This window comes from Monodelphis domestica, chromosome 2, assembly GCF_027887165.1.
Source record: "Monodelphis domestica isolate mMonDom1 chromosome 2, mMonDom1.pri, whole genome shotgun sequence".
Taxonomy (NCBI): Eukaryota; Metazoa; Chordata; class Mammalia; order Didelphimorphia; family Didelphidae; genus Monodelphis; species Monodelphis domestica.
The window spans coordinates 341,260,427-341,276,405 of NC_077228.1; the positions used below are offsets into that span (position 1 = coordinate 341,260,427).

The 15,979-nt window shown below is 36.2% G+C and overlaps 1 protein-coding gene across 4 annotated transcripts in view; it reads right to left on the bottom strand.

The window, feature by feature from the left end:
• SNX14 (sorting nexin 14) overlaps window positions 1–15,979 on the bottom strand; it is a 119,433-nt gene that overhangs the window by 11,407 nt on the left and 92,047 nt on the right. For all 4 annotated transcript variants that reach the window (XM_056818566.1, XM_007484282.3, XM_001366604.5 and 1 more), the window contains 3 exons: window positions 14,580–14,691; window positions 9,189–9,229; window positions 8,958–9,077 (listed from right to left, as the gene is read on the bottom strand). In XM_056818566.1, coding sequence (XP_056674544.1) covers window positions 8,958–9,077; window positions 9,189–9,229; window positions 14,580–14,691 — 273 coding nt within the window. The remainder of the gene's footprint in view (window positions 1–8,957; window positions 9,078–9,188; window positions 9,230–14,579; window positions 14,692–15,979) is intronic.

Here is a 15,979-nt window from a genome sequence, read left to right on the forward strand (position 1 = left end):
GATTTTAGCCTTCAAGGTAAAAATGTCTAGCACTCAACATAGCTACAGTCTGGGTCTGGGACATGACTACATATAGAACTATACTAACAAAATTTTCATTACTAAAGCAATGACCAATTTAAGCAGTACTATGCAGCTCTGAGTAATATGAAATAAAAGTAAACTTTAGGAACAAACTAATACCCACAGTGTTCCACTAAGTTAATGCTTTTCTCAGACATCAATAACAACAAAGGCACAGAGTAACATAAACAACTGATACCCATGATCTTCTAGAAGAGTAGTTATTTTTTTAATATTTACTTCAGTTTAAAAACACTATGTGAAAATCGAGACCAAAGCAGCTCAGGTCAGGGCCATGAGTTGGGGGGGGGGGGGGGGCGCGCTAGATAGCTGTGGGAAGGGCCCCAGTGGAGCCTCTTGGCAGTGGCCGGAGCTTGGCAGTCAGGCAGGGAGAATAAGGCTGAGGAGAAGGATGAAGAGGCCAAGCGAGGGGAGGAGGGGAAGAGGAAGAGGAAGACCAGGAACAGGAGCTGCCCAAGGAGGAGGAGGAGGAGGAGGAGGAGGAGAAGGAGAAGGAGGAGAAGAAGGAAGAAGAGGAAGAGGAGGGCATGGAGGAGGAGGGAGGGAGGAGGACAACCAGGATCGGGAGCCCCCCCAGGGATGAGGAGGAGGAGGAGGACTGGGAGGATGAAGACTATGAGGATGAGGAGAAGTTCATGGATCAGGAGGAGGAGGAGGGGGGCGGTGAGGAGGAAGAGGAAGAAGAGCAGCAGCAGGAGGGGGAGAACCAGGACGATGTGGATGTAGAACAGGAGGAGGAGGAGGAGGAGGAGGAAGAGGAAGAAGAGCAGCAGCAGGAGGGGGAGAACCAGGACGATGTGGATGTAGAACAGGAGGAGGAGGAGGAGGAGGAGGAGGAGGAGGAGGAGGGCATGGAGGAGGAGGAGGAGGAGGAGGGTCGGAGGAGAAGGAGAAGGAGGAGGTGGTGGAGGTGGAATGCCAGGTCAGTGATGCCAGCTACCACAAGGAGGAGGAAAATGATGAGGGGATGGAGGATGAGGATGAGGAAGACTGTGACTGTGACAGTGATGACATGGATCCAGAAGGAAGAGGTGCAGGGGTTGGAGGAAGACTACCAGGATGAGTATGTGGATGAGGAAGAAGATGCCCCCCAGGAGGAGGAGGAAGAAGAGGGATAAAGATAAAGATAAAGAGGGAATCTGGGCTGAAATTGTTCAGAGGGCCATAGCTGAGTGCCTGTGAAGAGACCCTGCAGCCCCAAGGGGGTACCTTGAGCTCAGCCACTGCCCTGGCCCCCTCCTCCTCCGGGGCCCTGAGGCCCAAAGAGGATGCCAGAAAGCCCCAGAAGATTGTATTGCACAAGGGCTCCACTGGCCTGGGCTTCAACATCATAGGTGGAGAAAATGGAGAGGGCATTTTTGTCTCCTTCATCCTGGCCAGGGGGCCAGCCAACCTGAGTAGGGAGCTGCGCCGAGGAGACCACATCCTCTTGGTGAACGGAGTCAACTTGAGGAATGCCACTCACAAACAGGCCGCGGCTGCGCTGAGACAGGCGGGCCAGTCGGTCACCATCATGGCCCAGTACAGACTGGAAGCTAATTGATGCAGGCCCTTGTGAGGTTGCATTAAGAGCTGAGTTCTTCACTACAGCAAATGAATTCCAAAGATGAGCACTTCCCATGAACCAAGAGACACAGACATTTTTATTCAACTCAGCTTTGGGGAGTTCAGCAACAAATATGATTATTTTCATTAAAATTGGAAGATTTGCCATTTTAAAATTTACATCACATATGATGCTTAAAAAGCAGAATGACACAAGCTTCTTGTCAAAGTAGCATGAGGAATTTTGAACTATAGGATGATACAGATAATCCAGTCTTTACTTTTTTCCTATTTATTCCTAGGCTGAAAAAGAATGAGATACTTTTCTACTTTTTCTATTCTCAAGTGATTTTCCATTTAGAAAGAATTACTGAATACAAACAGGCAGAACATGGTGAAATCTAGGGCAGGTCTCTTTCCATTTCCTGGCCTCCATTTTCTTCTCTGTAAAGGGAAGGTAATTGGATGTAGATGACCTTTATACTCATTCAGCCTGAGCTTTACAGAGTGGCTCTCTCTAGAAAGGAAGAACTAAAATATAAATTACCTAGATTAACAAAAGAGGAAATAGACTACTTAAATAATCTCGTATCAGAAAAAGAAATTGAACAAGTCATCAAGGAACTCCCTAAGAAAAAATCCCCAGGGCCAGATAGATTCACAAGTGAATTCTAGCAAACATTTAAAGAACAGCTAATCCCAATACCATACAAACTATTTGGTAAAATAAGCAAAGAACAAGTCCTACCAAATTCTTTTTGTGACACAAATATGGTACTAATATCTAAGCCAGGAAGACCAAAAACATAGAAACAAAATTAGACCAATTTCCTCAATGAACATTGATGCAAAAATCTTAAATAAAATACTAGCAAGGAGACCACAGCAATACATCACAAGAATTATTCACTACAACCAGGTGTGATTTATACCAAGAATACAAGGCTGGTTTAATATTAGGAAAACCATCAGCATAATTGACCATACCAATAATCTGACTAACAGAAATCACATGATTATCTCAATAGAAAAGACTTTGACAAAATACAACACCCATTCCTATTGAAAACACTAGAAAGTATAGGAATAGATGGGCCCATCCTCAAAATAAGTAGTATTAATTTAAAACCATCAACAAGTATCATCTGCAATGAGGAAAAATTAGAAGCCTTCCCAATAAGATCAGGAGTGAAGCAGGGATGCCCATTATTACTATTATAATATAGTACTAGAAATGCTAGCTTTAGCAATTAGAGAAGAAAAAGGAATTGAAGGGATCAAAGTAGGCAGTGAAGAAACTAAACTATCACTATGATGGTTTACCTAAAGAATCCTAGAGAATCAACTAAAAAGCTAGTTGAAATAATTTTAGCAAAGTTCCAGGGTCAAGATAAACCCACATAAATCATCAGCATTTCTATATATTTCCAACAAAAATCAGCAGCAAGTGTTAGAAAGAAACTCCATTTAAAATCACTCTAGACAATATGAAATATTTGGGAATCTATCTGCCAAGACAGTCACAGGAATAATGTGAATACATCTGTAAAACACTTTCCACACAAATAAAACTAGATCTAAACAATTGGAAAAACATTAATTGCTCATGGGTAGGACCAGCTAACATAATAAAAATGACAATCTTGCCTAAATTAATTTATTTATTGAATGTCGTACCTATCAAGCTACCAAAAACTATTTTATAGAACTAGAAAAAATAACAAAATTCACCTGGAAGACCAAGATCAAGAATATCAAGGGAACTAATGAAAAAAGTGTGATAGATGAAGGCCTAGCAGTACCAGATCTTACACTGTACTATAAAGCAGTGGTCATCAAAACAATCTGGTACTGGCTAAGAGACAGAAGGGTGGATCAATGAAATAGACTAGGGGTAAATGACCTCAGCAAGAACGTGTATGATAAACCCAAAGATCCCAGCTTTTGGGATAAGAACTCACTATTTGACAAAAACTTCTGGGAAATGAGAAAAGAGTATGACAAAAATTTTGTTTAGATCAAGATGGCACACCCAAGATTAAGTTCAAAATGGGCATATGACTTAAACATAAAGAGTGATATTATAAGTAAATTAGGTGAACATAGAATAGTTTACCAGTCAGATCTATGGAGAAGGAAAGAATTTAAGACCAAGCAAGAGATAGAGAACATTATAAGATGTAAAATGAATAATTTTGATTAAATTAAAAAGGCTTTATACAAACAAAACTAATGAAAACAAGATTATAGAAGGGAAGCAACAAACTGGGAAAGAATTTGATAACAAATTTCTCTGATAAAGATCTCATTTTTCAAATATATAAAAACTAAGTCAAATTTATAAGAAGCCAAGCAATTCCCCAATTGAAAAAAGGTCAAGGGATATGAATAGGCAGTTCTCAGAGGAAGAAATCAAAGCTATCGGTAATCATATGAAAAAATGTTCTAAATCCCTCCTTATTACAGAAATGCAAATCAAAACAACTCTGAGATACTACCTCATAACTAGCAGATTGGCTAATACGACAGTAAAGGAAAGTGATAAATGTTGGAGGGGATGTGACAAAATTGGGACACTAATGCATTGCTGGGGGAGTTATGAGGTGATCCAACTATACTGGAAGTATACTTGGAACTATGCTCAAAGGTTTTTAAAAGAAAGCAGGCCTTTTGATCTAGTAATACCACTATGAGGTCTGTATCCCAAAGAGATTTTTTTTAAAATGGGGATGGGCCTATTTTTACAAAAATATATATAGCTGAGCTTTTCGTGGTAGCAAAAATTGGAAAGTGAGGGGATGTCTCTATATTGGGAAATGGCTGAACAAATTGTGGTATATGTTGGTGATGGAATGCTATTGTGTTATAAGAAATGATTGATTTCTATGAAAACTGGAAGGACCTACATGAACTGATGTGGACTGAAATAAATAGAACCAGGAGAACATTATACCCAGTAGCTGAAACATTGTAGGATGATCAAATGTAATAGACATGTAGAGAAAGAACTGTGGGAGTAGAAATGTAGAAAAAAAAACATGTGATTTATCACTTGTTTATTTGGGGTCTTGGTTTTAAAGGATTACTCTATTATAAAAAATGAACAATATGGAAATAGGTTTTGAGTGATAATACATGTAAAACCCAGTGGAATTGCTTGTCAGCTACAGGAGAGGGAAGAGAGACAACTGAATCATGTAACTTTGGAAAACTTATGTGTAGGTTTGTTATTGGAATAAAATAAAGAAAAATTTAAAAATAAAAATAAATAAAAACACTATGTGGTGTGTTTAATTATTCAGTTTTTCAAATAAACTATCATGCAAAATAACTGCAGACCCACAATTCCAGCCACACAAGCTGGCTTCATCTACTAAATGGTTTCCAAAAAAATGTCATCATTTACTTCTAAATCACATCATTATTCCAGTTCCATCCTAACTCCCCACCTCAAAACTGTATATAAAAATAAGTACAGAAGCTGTAAGGAGGAAAAACTCACAAAACAGTGTTCTCACATTAGCCATAAAAAAATTTCCACTCAATAACAGATTCAAACTCATTTTTAAACAATTTAGCAGTCCTCTTACCAACTTATTTTCAGTATCAGAGAATAGTAATTTTATACATTTTGTTGCAACTAGATGCAATTAAAAAGCAATATGCTACTTAGTTTAAATGTTTCACAAAAGAATACCTACTCATGTTAATACCACATAGTACATACTAGTATATTTCCAGCCAAAACATTTTGCAGTAGACAAGACATAAGATTCTTTGTCCCTTCCCAGTTGCCTCTGGACTCCATTCTTAGCCAAAATAAGATCAAAAGAGATGTCACAAATCACTTCTTTTTTACTCCAAATATAAATGTTTTACTGTTCTCCCTTGAATACTCACAGTATCCTTTACAAAAATGTATCAAGTCTTAATCTAAAGTTTTCTTGGCATCCTAACAACATTTCTGCAAAGATTTTCTCTCCTTTGCAAAATTCTGAGGTAGCAGGTAGCAAGTGGTGGGGATGGATAGCCCTTCTCCACAAGACCCACCTCCCTGGATGATGACTGTAAGGGCCTTTGGTCTAAAAGGTGCCTCTGTTCTCAGGGTTCCTCTACTTATCTTCATGTTGGTAGCAATTAGTCAGCAATTGTTGGTGATAATATAATAACACCATATACAATATTTTAATGTATTATGATTTTTTAAACTCCTGGGGGAAAGATAATTTAACTAAAATTAAAACAAAATATTATCTTGAATAAATTCTTCATATAAGGTCTATTTAACATAGAATAACTGTGTTTATGAATGAATAATAACTGGTCTTTTCTGAGTTAATTTCAATAAATTGTTAGATAAGAAATCCTGCATAATATTGATTATACAATCGTTTCCTTGTAGGAATCAATCTATAAGAGGAGATTGTTCTGATGTGTATGTTTTGTGGTACTGGAGTATTACAGAAGATTGAACAAGTTTTATGAAAATTTGCATTGGTGTTTCAGATTTGTGTCATGTTGTGTTATTGGCAAAAAGTTATTTTCTTTACTGAAAGGTCTATAAGCCTAAGACTGTAGGGAAAATAGCAGCATGAGAAAAACAAAAATTGGCAAACAAGAAGGATTGGGGGAGGGGAAAGGAGAAATGAGCATGAGGAAGACAAAAGCTATTTTGTGTTAGCGATTAAAGAGACTGAAGTTTAAGAGAAATAAAAATGAAAGTTGAGTAGACATCTGATCATCCCCACTCCCTTGCTCCAGGGCCTCTAGGTGGAGCTACTGCTTGCCCAACTTTTTCATGCAGCCTAGGGCATGGGCAAAACAGTTAACGCATGGTCACAAACACTATTTGTTGTAGTATTTATGTATTTCTTTCTTTAAATGTTATTGTTGATATTTTCTGTTTCTTATATCACTGTAGTTTTCCTAACAATCCCTCCTCTTACCCTATCAGAAAGACATCCCATATAAAAAAATAGCATTTTTGAGGAAAAGAAAAAAAAAGTCAGCACAACTGAAACAATACACTGATAAGGTCCAAGCACATCAAAATCTAACATTTGTGGACCTTCCCCACCTCCACAAAGGGATATTTTGGGGGAATCTTCTCATATCTTGCATTTGAGTTTTACCTGATCTTAATTGTTACATTTACTTTTTTTTTTTAACCCTTACCTTCTGTCTTGGAATCAATACTGTGTATTAGTTCTAAGGCAGAAGAGTGGTAAGGGCTAGTGTAAGGATGATATTAGAAAATAAGTGTTGTTTTATTAATTTAGAGATAAAAGTAAAGTGGCTAGCTTGAGAAAGAACTGGAGTTTGAAGCAAAGCTGAGAGAGCATGTTAATTTCAGATGTAACAGTTATAACCATTTTTCCTATGTCAATTACTCTCTCTGGCAGTTGGGAGTTGGTCTCTGGCCATTGGCAGAGAAAGACTCTCTCAGGGCTGGAGGAGGTAACATCTTTGCCTCTCTCTCTGTCCGAGGGAAAGATCTGAAGGAGGTTCAGTGATTTCCTTTCCCCACTTGGGAAACACTATTGACTATTTATGTCTTCATAAATTGGTTTATATCTGAAAAGACCAAAGAAAAACCTGGTCTTTGGTTGAGACTCACAGACTCAAGAGTCCTAACTTGATTCTTGTTGAGACTCAACCAGGTAGCCTTTGCTATTTTATAATTTGAAGGCAAAGTTAAGATTTATAAGGATAATAGCAGTAGTTTTATTTAGATAGTATAAATATGGGTTAGTCAGATTACGGAGGATTAGTGTAGCCTGTGAAACACAGGTAAAGTGGTTCCTTGCGGAACCTGGGAGTTTATTTGGGTGGATTTAGAATCCCTTAGAATTAGAAATCCTTTATTTATCTTTATATATTTCAATAAACATTTTAATTTTTATAATAAGACTCTCTTAAGCATCCTTACGCCTGACCCTGAAGGGAATTTCACATTTGCGCTTCACTGAGGATACTTTTGATTAGCTCTATCAAAAGTATCCAAACAGTTTGAACCTGATTGGTGGGTTAAACAGTTTTGAACCTATATTGGAAAAGTTTTTCCATCTAAATATTTTATTTTATAACTCACCAAAATGTATTTTTATACGAGGCAATGGGGGTTAAATGACGTGCCTAGAGTCACACAATTAGGAAGGGTCTGAGGCCAAATTTGAACCCAGGACCTCCCATCTCTAGGCCTGGCTCTCAGTCCACTGAGCTACCCAGCTGCCCCCTGTTACATTTACTTTTGATTTTGGGGTGTGACATTGTTCTCTCCATTAATGTTAACATTCACTGCTGCTATTTATTTTTTTCATTTTTGTCAATTTATAAGGTTTAAGATAAAACTTCAGGGTGGTTTTGATTTGCATTTTTTTATTAGTGCTATGGAGTATTTTTTCATGTAATTGCAACTATTTTGCAGTTTTTATAAGAACTAAATATATGTACTACAAATGGATATTAGTCATGTATGTATATAATTATATATTTTGCATATGAAACTCTTACCAGAAAAATCAGATACAATTTTCCCCATGTATTAACTATTTACCTTCCTATTCTAGATGTATTTATGTTATCTGTGTAAAGTTTTTCAGTTTCAAGTTCTCTTTTGCTTTAAACACGGAATTAGTATTTTTTTTAAAACCCTTACCTTCCTTCTTGAAGTCAATACTGTGTATTGGCTCCAAGGCAGAAGAGTGGTAAGGGCTAGGCAATGGGGGTCAAGTGATTTGCCCAAGGTCACACAGCTGGGAAGTGTCTGAGGCCACATTTAAACCCAGCACCTCCCATCTCTGCGCCTGGCTCTCAATCCACTGAGCCACCCAGCTGCCCCCAGAATTAGTATTTATGTAATTATTGACCATTTAATAGGTTCCAATCTTTTTTCTGACAGTTTTCAAGCACCAATCTCATTTTCCCCATAAGTTCTATAATTTTTTTTCCTCTATAATTTTTATTGTGCAGTTTTGCATAGCTTGGTGCTTATTGGGAAATGTATATGTAGTATTATAGCAATAACTGACGAGCTATAAATATTTTCTGTACCCCTTGTACTGTGACAAGCAGATCCTCATTTAAAGGAAGCAACAATCATGGCACCATCAAGTTCATTATTAAGGTATTTTGGCTTATGATATATGTCTGTTTCCAAACAAAGAAAATCCATAATGCAATTTTTTAATAAAAACAAGGATCTTTAAGAATGGGGGTGGGGGGGGGGAGGTAATCCTATCCTATGCACATCATAACACCATCAACTCACACTGGGCAAAAACCAAAATGATGACAATCAACAATCTTTTTTAACATACCGTACGTACCTTTTTGTTGTTTTCAGAAGTTGGGCTGAGAATTGTTAGTTCTGGTCTACTTGGCTTAGGCTTTGGAGATTCACAAGAATTAATGAAATTCATAATAAAAGGTTCCAAATGCTGGCCCTTCTGCAGTGACACAGAGGTTGATAAAATGTAATAATAAGGGACAGAAACAAAGTAATTAACTATGACTTTGTTAGTAATAACATGAAATATTAAGAAATAATGGCCACTTACCTCTTTCATTAGTTTTCCTGGAACGGATTTTATAATTTTCCCTGAAATTTAAAAACATTAACATGTCATCTTAAATCTTACCTGGTAACAGTCTGTACTTTATTACTATTAATTACCTAAAAAGTTTGAAATGATAATTTCACTTATCATTTACTCTCAATGAAAATTTACACTGTGAAGCAATAAATTATTTCTAAAGATGTAGGAATTTTTTTCTTTAGCCACAGTAATTAATAAATCAATACGTTAAGCAGAAGGCAATCTAGGAAACATTACAAACTTTAAATTCAACTCATTCTACTATTTTATTTCAGAGGCAGTTGGGTAGCAGAGTGATTAGAATGCTAGGCTGGAGTCAGGAAAACCTGAGTACAAATTTAACTTCAGATACTTAATAGATGTTTACTCAGTTTCCTCAAATGAAAAATTACTTTATTTTTATAATAATGCCATCTACCTCCCCCATTGTTATGAAACTAAAAACATTTGTAAAGTATTTAGCACAGTGCCTGACATATAGAAGCCACCATATATGCTAGTTGCTATTACTGCTGTTGTAACTATTATAATCATCATTATTTAATCTATTTACTAATGGGTGCAGTAATTTCTGGTCAGATCTCCTATCTGACAAATTCAGATGCTAGGTAAGTTAAATTTCATTTCTAAAATGCAAAAAAACCTTGAAAATTTTTCTAAGCCATTAACTTTCACACGATCACTACACATATACCCTTTACCTCCCAATTGTGTGCCAAAAGCACTGAGTTACTTGAGTACTTTATGAAATAAGCATTTGGCCTTTTTTTAATAAGAACTCAAGGTATGGCCAAGTTAATGTTTTTCATTCTTGCAAGGATTTACATAATTTTAAACACCATTCCTTCTTTCTCAACATATATACACTATCCTCTCATCCTCTGGCAGATGACCTTTTCCCTTCTATGCACAAATCATTTTTAACATTTACATTTAACTTTATAGAAATCCCTTATGTTAAAAGAGGTCTTCTCCTGCTTCTACACTCAATTTACAGTCCTTAATTAACCAATATCCCATTTTTTTTCTCCTTTTCTCATTTATTTCTCTTCATATCCCAAAACACCTAAGTCCCAATACTCTGATTTGAGGACCAACTCTTCTGCAAATGCCTTTTTTCCAGACAATCAGTGAACACTAGCTGTTAATATAATCCTTAAGATCAAAGATCCCTTTAAATATAGTTTTCAATCAGCCATAGTGCTTACAATATATTGCCATTTAACAGTCCTTTTAGTATAATTTTTAAGTTAAATAAGAATATTTTGCTTTCTTTTGTGCATCAAAAAGATACTACTATGCGGCAGGTAGATGGCTTGGTGGATTGAAAGCCAGGTCTAGAGTTGAGAGGTCCTTGGTTCAAATTAGATGTCAGCTATTTCCTAGTCACTTAACCCCCACTCCCTAGTCCTTACTACTTCTACTACTCCTCTGTCTTAGAATATATATGTGTATATATAACTACTAATAATAATTCACATAATTCTTGAAATTTTGCAAAATGCATTCTTTATTATAATGCCATCAGGAAGGTAAGTAAAAGTATAATTGACACATTTTGTTGATGAGGAAACTGAGACTCAAGAGAAACATGACTTACCTATAATCACACAGCTAGGGTGTTTTGGAGCTGGAATTAATAAATTCAGGTCTCCTGAATCTAAATCCAGAATTCTTTGTACTATATACCATGTGTTTTTTTTTCCTTATTCCACTTCCCCTTCTCCCCATCTAACTATTTCTACCTGCTGCAGCCCTATTCATATTTATGAATCAGCTTGAGTACTATAATTTCCATAAAAAAATTTTCTAGAACTGTCTCTACCAAGCATATACAGTAGTTATTATGTTCATGTCTTAACTCCATTAAGTTGGTAAGATCCTCGGAGAAAATGACCATATATTATATGAAGTATATGAATGTATATGAAATGTATATATATGAAATATATGAAAGTCACTTGCAATTAGAAGACAGTCAATAAATGTTTGGTGAATAAATGAATAAAATATAAGTGGTAATCTTATAGTAGTTTTTTTTTTTGACCCTTTTTTTCCTAAAGAAGTCAGAACAAAAAGCACGGGAACTGTAGAGACATGATTTGAAGGCTTAAAAGAAGAGTGCTGAGGATTGATGGAGGTTATATTTTAAACTTCTAGGTGCTATATAAGGAGATTCTTAAAGCCTTTCTCTCCTTTTAAAAACTAAACCACACATGGAAAAGGGTTACTAATTCCATTTTCAAATTTCACAATAAAATAAAAACATTTTAAAATGAGACGGCTAGCACAATTTTTACCAGTGAGATTTCATGTCACATCTGAGAGCTAGAAGTTTTACAACACTATACTTATGATATGACTTAGGACACACAGGACATTAAAGCCTACTCAAATAGCTCCAACCATAACTTTCAATTAAGACAATCTGCTTCAATTTATATACAGTTCAATATGACCAGAAATTAACAATTCTGGGTTTCATGGTGCTGTGTAGGAAGGCCAAAGGAGAACATCTGAATTAAAAAGCTATAGTTGGAATGATTTAAATAGTATCTAAATCTGGCCTCCAAATATTCTAACACCAAACTATTTCCTGAAACAATAGGTTTAAAAATTTAATTTCATAAATCTCTAATAAAGAAAAATTATTCCCCTAGTCCAGTGATGGTGAACCTTTAAGAGATAGAGTGCCGTGCTTAACCCCCCCCCCCCCCGAATGTGTGCCGTGCCGCTCCCCACCACATGCTGGGTTTTCCCTGCCCCCTCTTACCCCACACAGGGGAGGGAGGAAGTGCTCCCATTGGGCTGCTGGACAGAGGACTGGGTGAAGTAAGGAATGTCCTCAGCAAGTGCTGAGAGGGGGAGGGGAGTGGCCAGAGTACTCTGCTCTCCTCTAGCTCTGCTTCCTGTGAGCCACCCACCTTACCCACTGTGAACTCTCATTGGGCTACTGGGTAGAGGGGTGGGGGCTGTGAAAAAAGTCATCAGGTGCAATGGAGATGGGGAGGTACAAGGATGATATTAGAAAATAAGTATTGTTTTATCAGTTTAGCAATAAGAATTAGAATAGCTGGCTTGAGAAAGAATTAGAGTTTGAAGCAGAGCTGAGAGAGCATGTCAATTTCAAATGTTGGCAGTTATAACCATTTTCTGTGTCAGTTACTCTCTCTGGCAGTTGGCAGTTGGCAGTTGGTCTCTGGCAGTTGGCAGTCAGACACACTCAGAGACTCTCTCTCAGGGCTGGAGGAGGTAATATCTTTGCCTTTCTCTCTGTCTGAGGGAAAGACCTGAAGGAGCTTAGTGTTTTCTTTTTCCAACTTGGGAAACACTATTGACTATTTCTGTCTTCATAAATTGGTTTATATCTGAGAAGACCAAAGAAAGATCTGGTCTTTGATTTGGACTCAGAGTCTGTTAAGACTCAAGAGTCCTAATATGATTCTTGTTGAGACTCAACCAGCTAGCCTTTCTTATTTTATAACTGGAAGGCAAAGTTAAGAATTATAAGGATAATAGTGGTAGTTTTATTTAGAATAGTATAAATTTGGGTTAGTCAGATCTGGGAGGATTAGTGTAGCCTATGAAACACAGGAGAAGCAGTTCCTTGCAGAATCAGGGAGTTTATTTGGGTGGATTTAGAATCCCTTAGAATTAGAAATCCTTGTTATCTTTATATATTTCAAGAAATATGTTATTTTTTATAATAAGAATCTCTTTCGTGTCCTTGTGCCTAGCCCTGAAGGGAAGTTCACATTTGAGCTTCACTTCATTTTAACACTGAAGATACTTTTTATTACATCTATCAAAAGCATCTGAACAGTTTGAACCTGTATTGGCATAGTTTTCCCATCTATTTTTATGTAACTCATCATTATTATTTTTACAGACGGGAGCAGCTCCACCCAAGTCCCTTTGCCTTTCTAGTAATGAACTCGAGGACAGGGAGGGAAGGTGCTGCATGCCCCCAGAGAGCTCCCTGCATGCCATTTTTGGCACCCATACCATAGGTTTGCCATCACCCTAGACATTCATTGGCATGAGTTGAAACTTTCAGATTTTATTTAGGGCTTGCCACTGGTAATTTAATCAACTTTCCAAAAAACAATGAAATTTTAATCCTAACTTTCTTATCATTTCATCTTTTAAAAAGAGCTCATTAAAACAGGGCAACCCACATTCCACAGAATGATTACTATGTAAGTGTTTTTAAACTCAAGACTAAAGCTTTTTTTCATCCAAGTATTTTTTTCTAAAAGTTCTAAATTGTTCATGGAAAATTCAAACAAAATAAAAATACTGATTCAAAACAGAAAAGATTCTTTAGAAAAAGAATCTCATAACTCTATATCTATGTGTTTATAGACAATGAAAAAATTATTTAAATAAAATTTATTTATAGCAGTGAAGCCAAGTAATGAGATGCCACTAAGAATATAAATCTAAGCCAAGAAAAACAAATGTTTATAAAAAAGTGCAATTTCACTTACTATAAACTACAGAAGTGTCATTAAGTTCTGAAACATGAGAATTCCTTAAAATTCAATAAAGAATGAAACAATTTGACAATTAAATTAGTCTAAGAACTTTAGTCTTGGCACTAAAGAAAGGTTGATAAGATCAGTCTTTATTATACCGGATAGAAGAAAATTCCAGAGAGTGGCATATATGGCATACATATTTATTAATAACTACATATGCCCACAAGTGAAAAGCTCTGAAAACATTACTTTTTCAACTCCAATACATTCAAATTTAAGAACAATGAGGTGATAAGACTAAAAGAAAGATCTAAGGGTTGATATAGATGGAACATTGATATAATCAGAGCCCAAATGACACATAGTTTGAAATCCTAAGTTGTCATTTAGAACTGCACCTAGAAACAACTTATAGAAGCAACAGAGGCAACTTATAGAAATTCTTAAGCATAAGAATAACAGGCTATAATAACTATGCAATTCTGCAGATAACTAGAATCTGAATCTAAATGTATTTGTTGGAAGTTCAATAATTAAATTATTACAACTACTAAAATGGACATAGTTTGCTGTGAAGGTTTTTACAAGGTACTTTCCTCACAACCCCTTAAGATAAATAGTAAATGTATTAATGTTACCATTTTATTGATGAGAAAGATAAGGTTACGGTTATATGGCTTGGCCACCATCAGAATTACTAAGTGTCTGAGGAGATGTATATACCCAAGATTCCTAACTTCAAGATCAACACTATTTCTACAATATCATTATTGTCTCTTCTGAAATCTGAAAGTATTTCGTAAACCCATAACTGCTTATCAATTGGATCATCTATTTTAATCCTGTACAAAGTTATTTTTAAATGACTTACCAAGATTTACATCCGGTAGTATTTTATCCAGAAACTGTGTCTCACCACCATTTGGAGAGAGAAAATCTGCCAGAAGTTGGCTATTACTCAATTCTGGATGTTGCAGAAGTTTCTTCAATTACCAAAAAAAAAAAAAAGGAAAGTTTAGCTATTACAACAACAAATCAAATATTTATGACTGAGTCCTTAAAAACTATAGAAAATTTTCAGAATGACACAGGCTAATTCCCCAATTGACAAATGGCCAAAGAATTCTCATGTTTCAGAACTTAATGACACTTGGTATAATAATAATTGATCAATGACACATGTAAAACCCAGTAGAATTGCTCGTTGGCTACAGGAGGGGATGGAAGGAAGGGAGGGAAAGAACATGAATCATGTACCAAGGAAAAAGATTCTTAATTAATTAATTAGACGAACTTGATTTTTAAAAAATCTCCTGATTAGAGAAATGCAAATCAAAACAACTCTGATGTACCACCTCACTTCTAGAAGACTGGCTAATATGATAGTAAAGGAAAATAATAAATGTTGGAGAGGATGTGGCAAAATTGGGACACTAATGCATTGCTGGTGGAGTTCTGAATTGATCCAACCATTCCAGAAGGCAATTTGGAATTGTGCTCAAAGGGCTTTTAAAAAATACATGCCCTTTGATCCAACAATACCACTTCTAGGTTTGTACCCCAAAGAAATCTTAATAAGTTTGCACAAAAATATTTATAGCCACACTCTTTGTGGTGGAAAATGAGGGGGTATCTATCTTTGGGGAATAGCTGAACAAATTGTGGTATATGATGGTGATAGAATACTATCATGCGGAATGAAATGAGCAGAACATTGTACACAGAGACTGAAACACTGTGGGATGATCATATGTAATCAACTTGGCTACTGATAGCAATGCAATGATCCAGGACAATCCAGAGAAAGATTAGAAAGAATGCTATCCACATCCAGAGAAAGAACTATGGGAGCAGAAACACAAAAGAAAAACATACGACTTATCACTTGTTTATATGGGTATAGGATTTGGGGTTTTGGTTTTAAAAGATTAATTTATTACAAAAATAAATAATATGGAAAAAGGTATTGAGTGATAATACCCATATAGCCCAGCTTGTCATCTCCAGGAGAGGAAAGGGAAGAGAGGAGGGAGAGTATATATCAGGAAGCCATAGAAAAATACTTTTTAAAAAATGACACCGGCTATTTAAGAAGTAGCAGTGTGCCTCAGTGCCCTAGAAAAGCCAAGACCATATCAACAATGAAAGTTCTGATCCTATTCTACTGTACTACTTACTAACTTATGAATCTGGGAAGGCAATCTTAAGATACGACAATCTTAGACTATATTAAGAGGGGCCTATCTCTCCCATCAGGAAGAAGAGGATAAT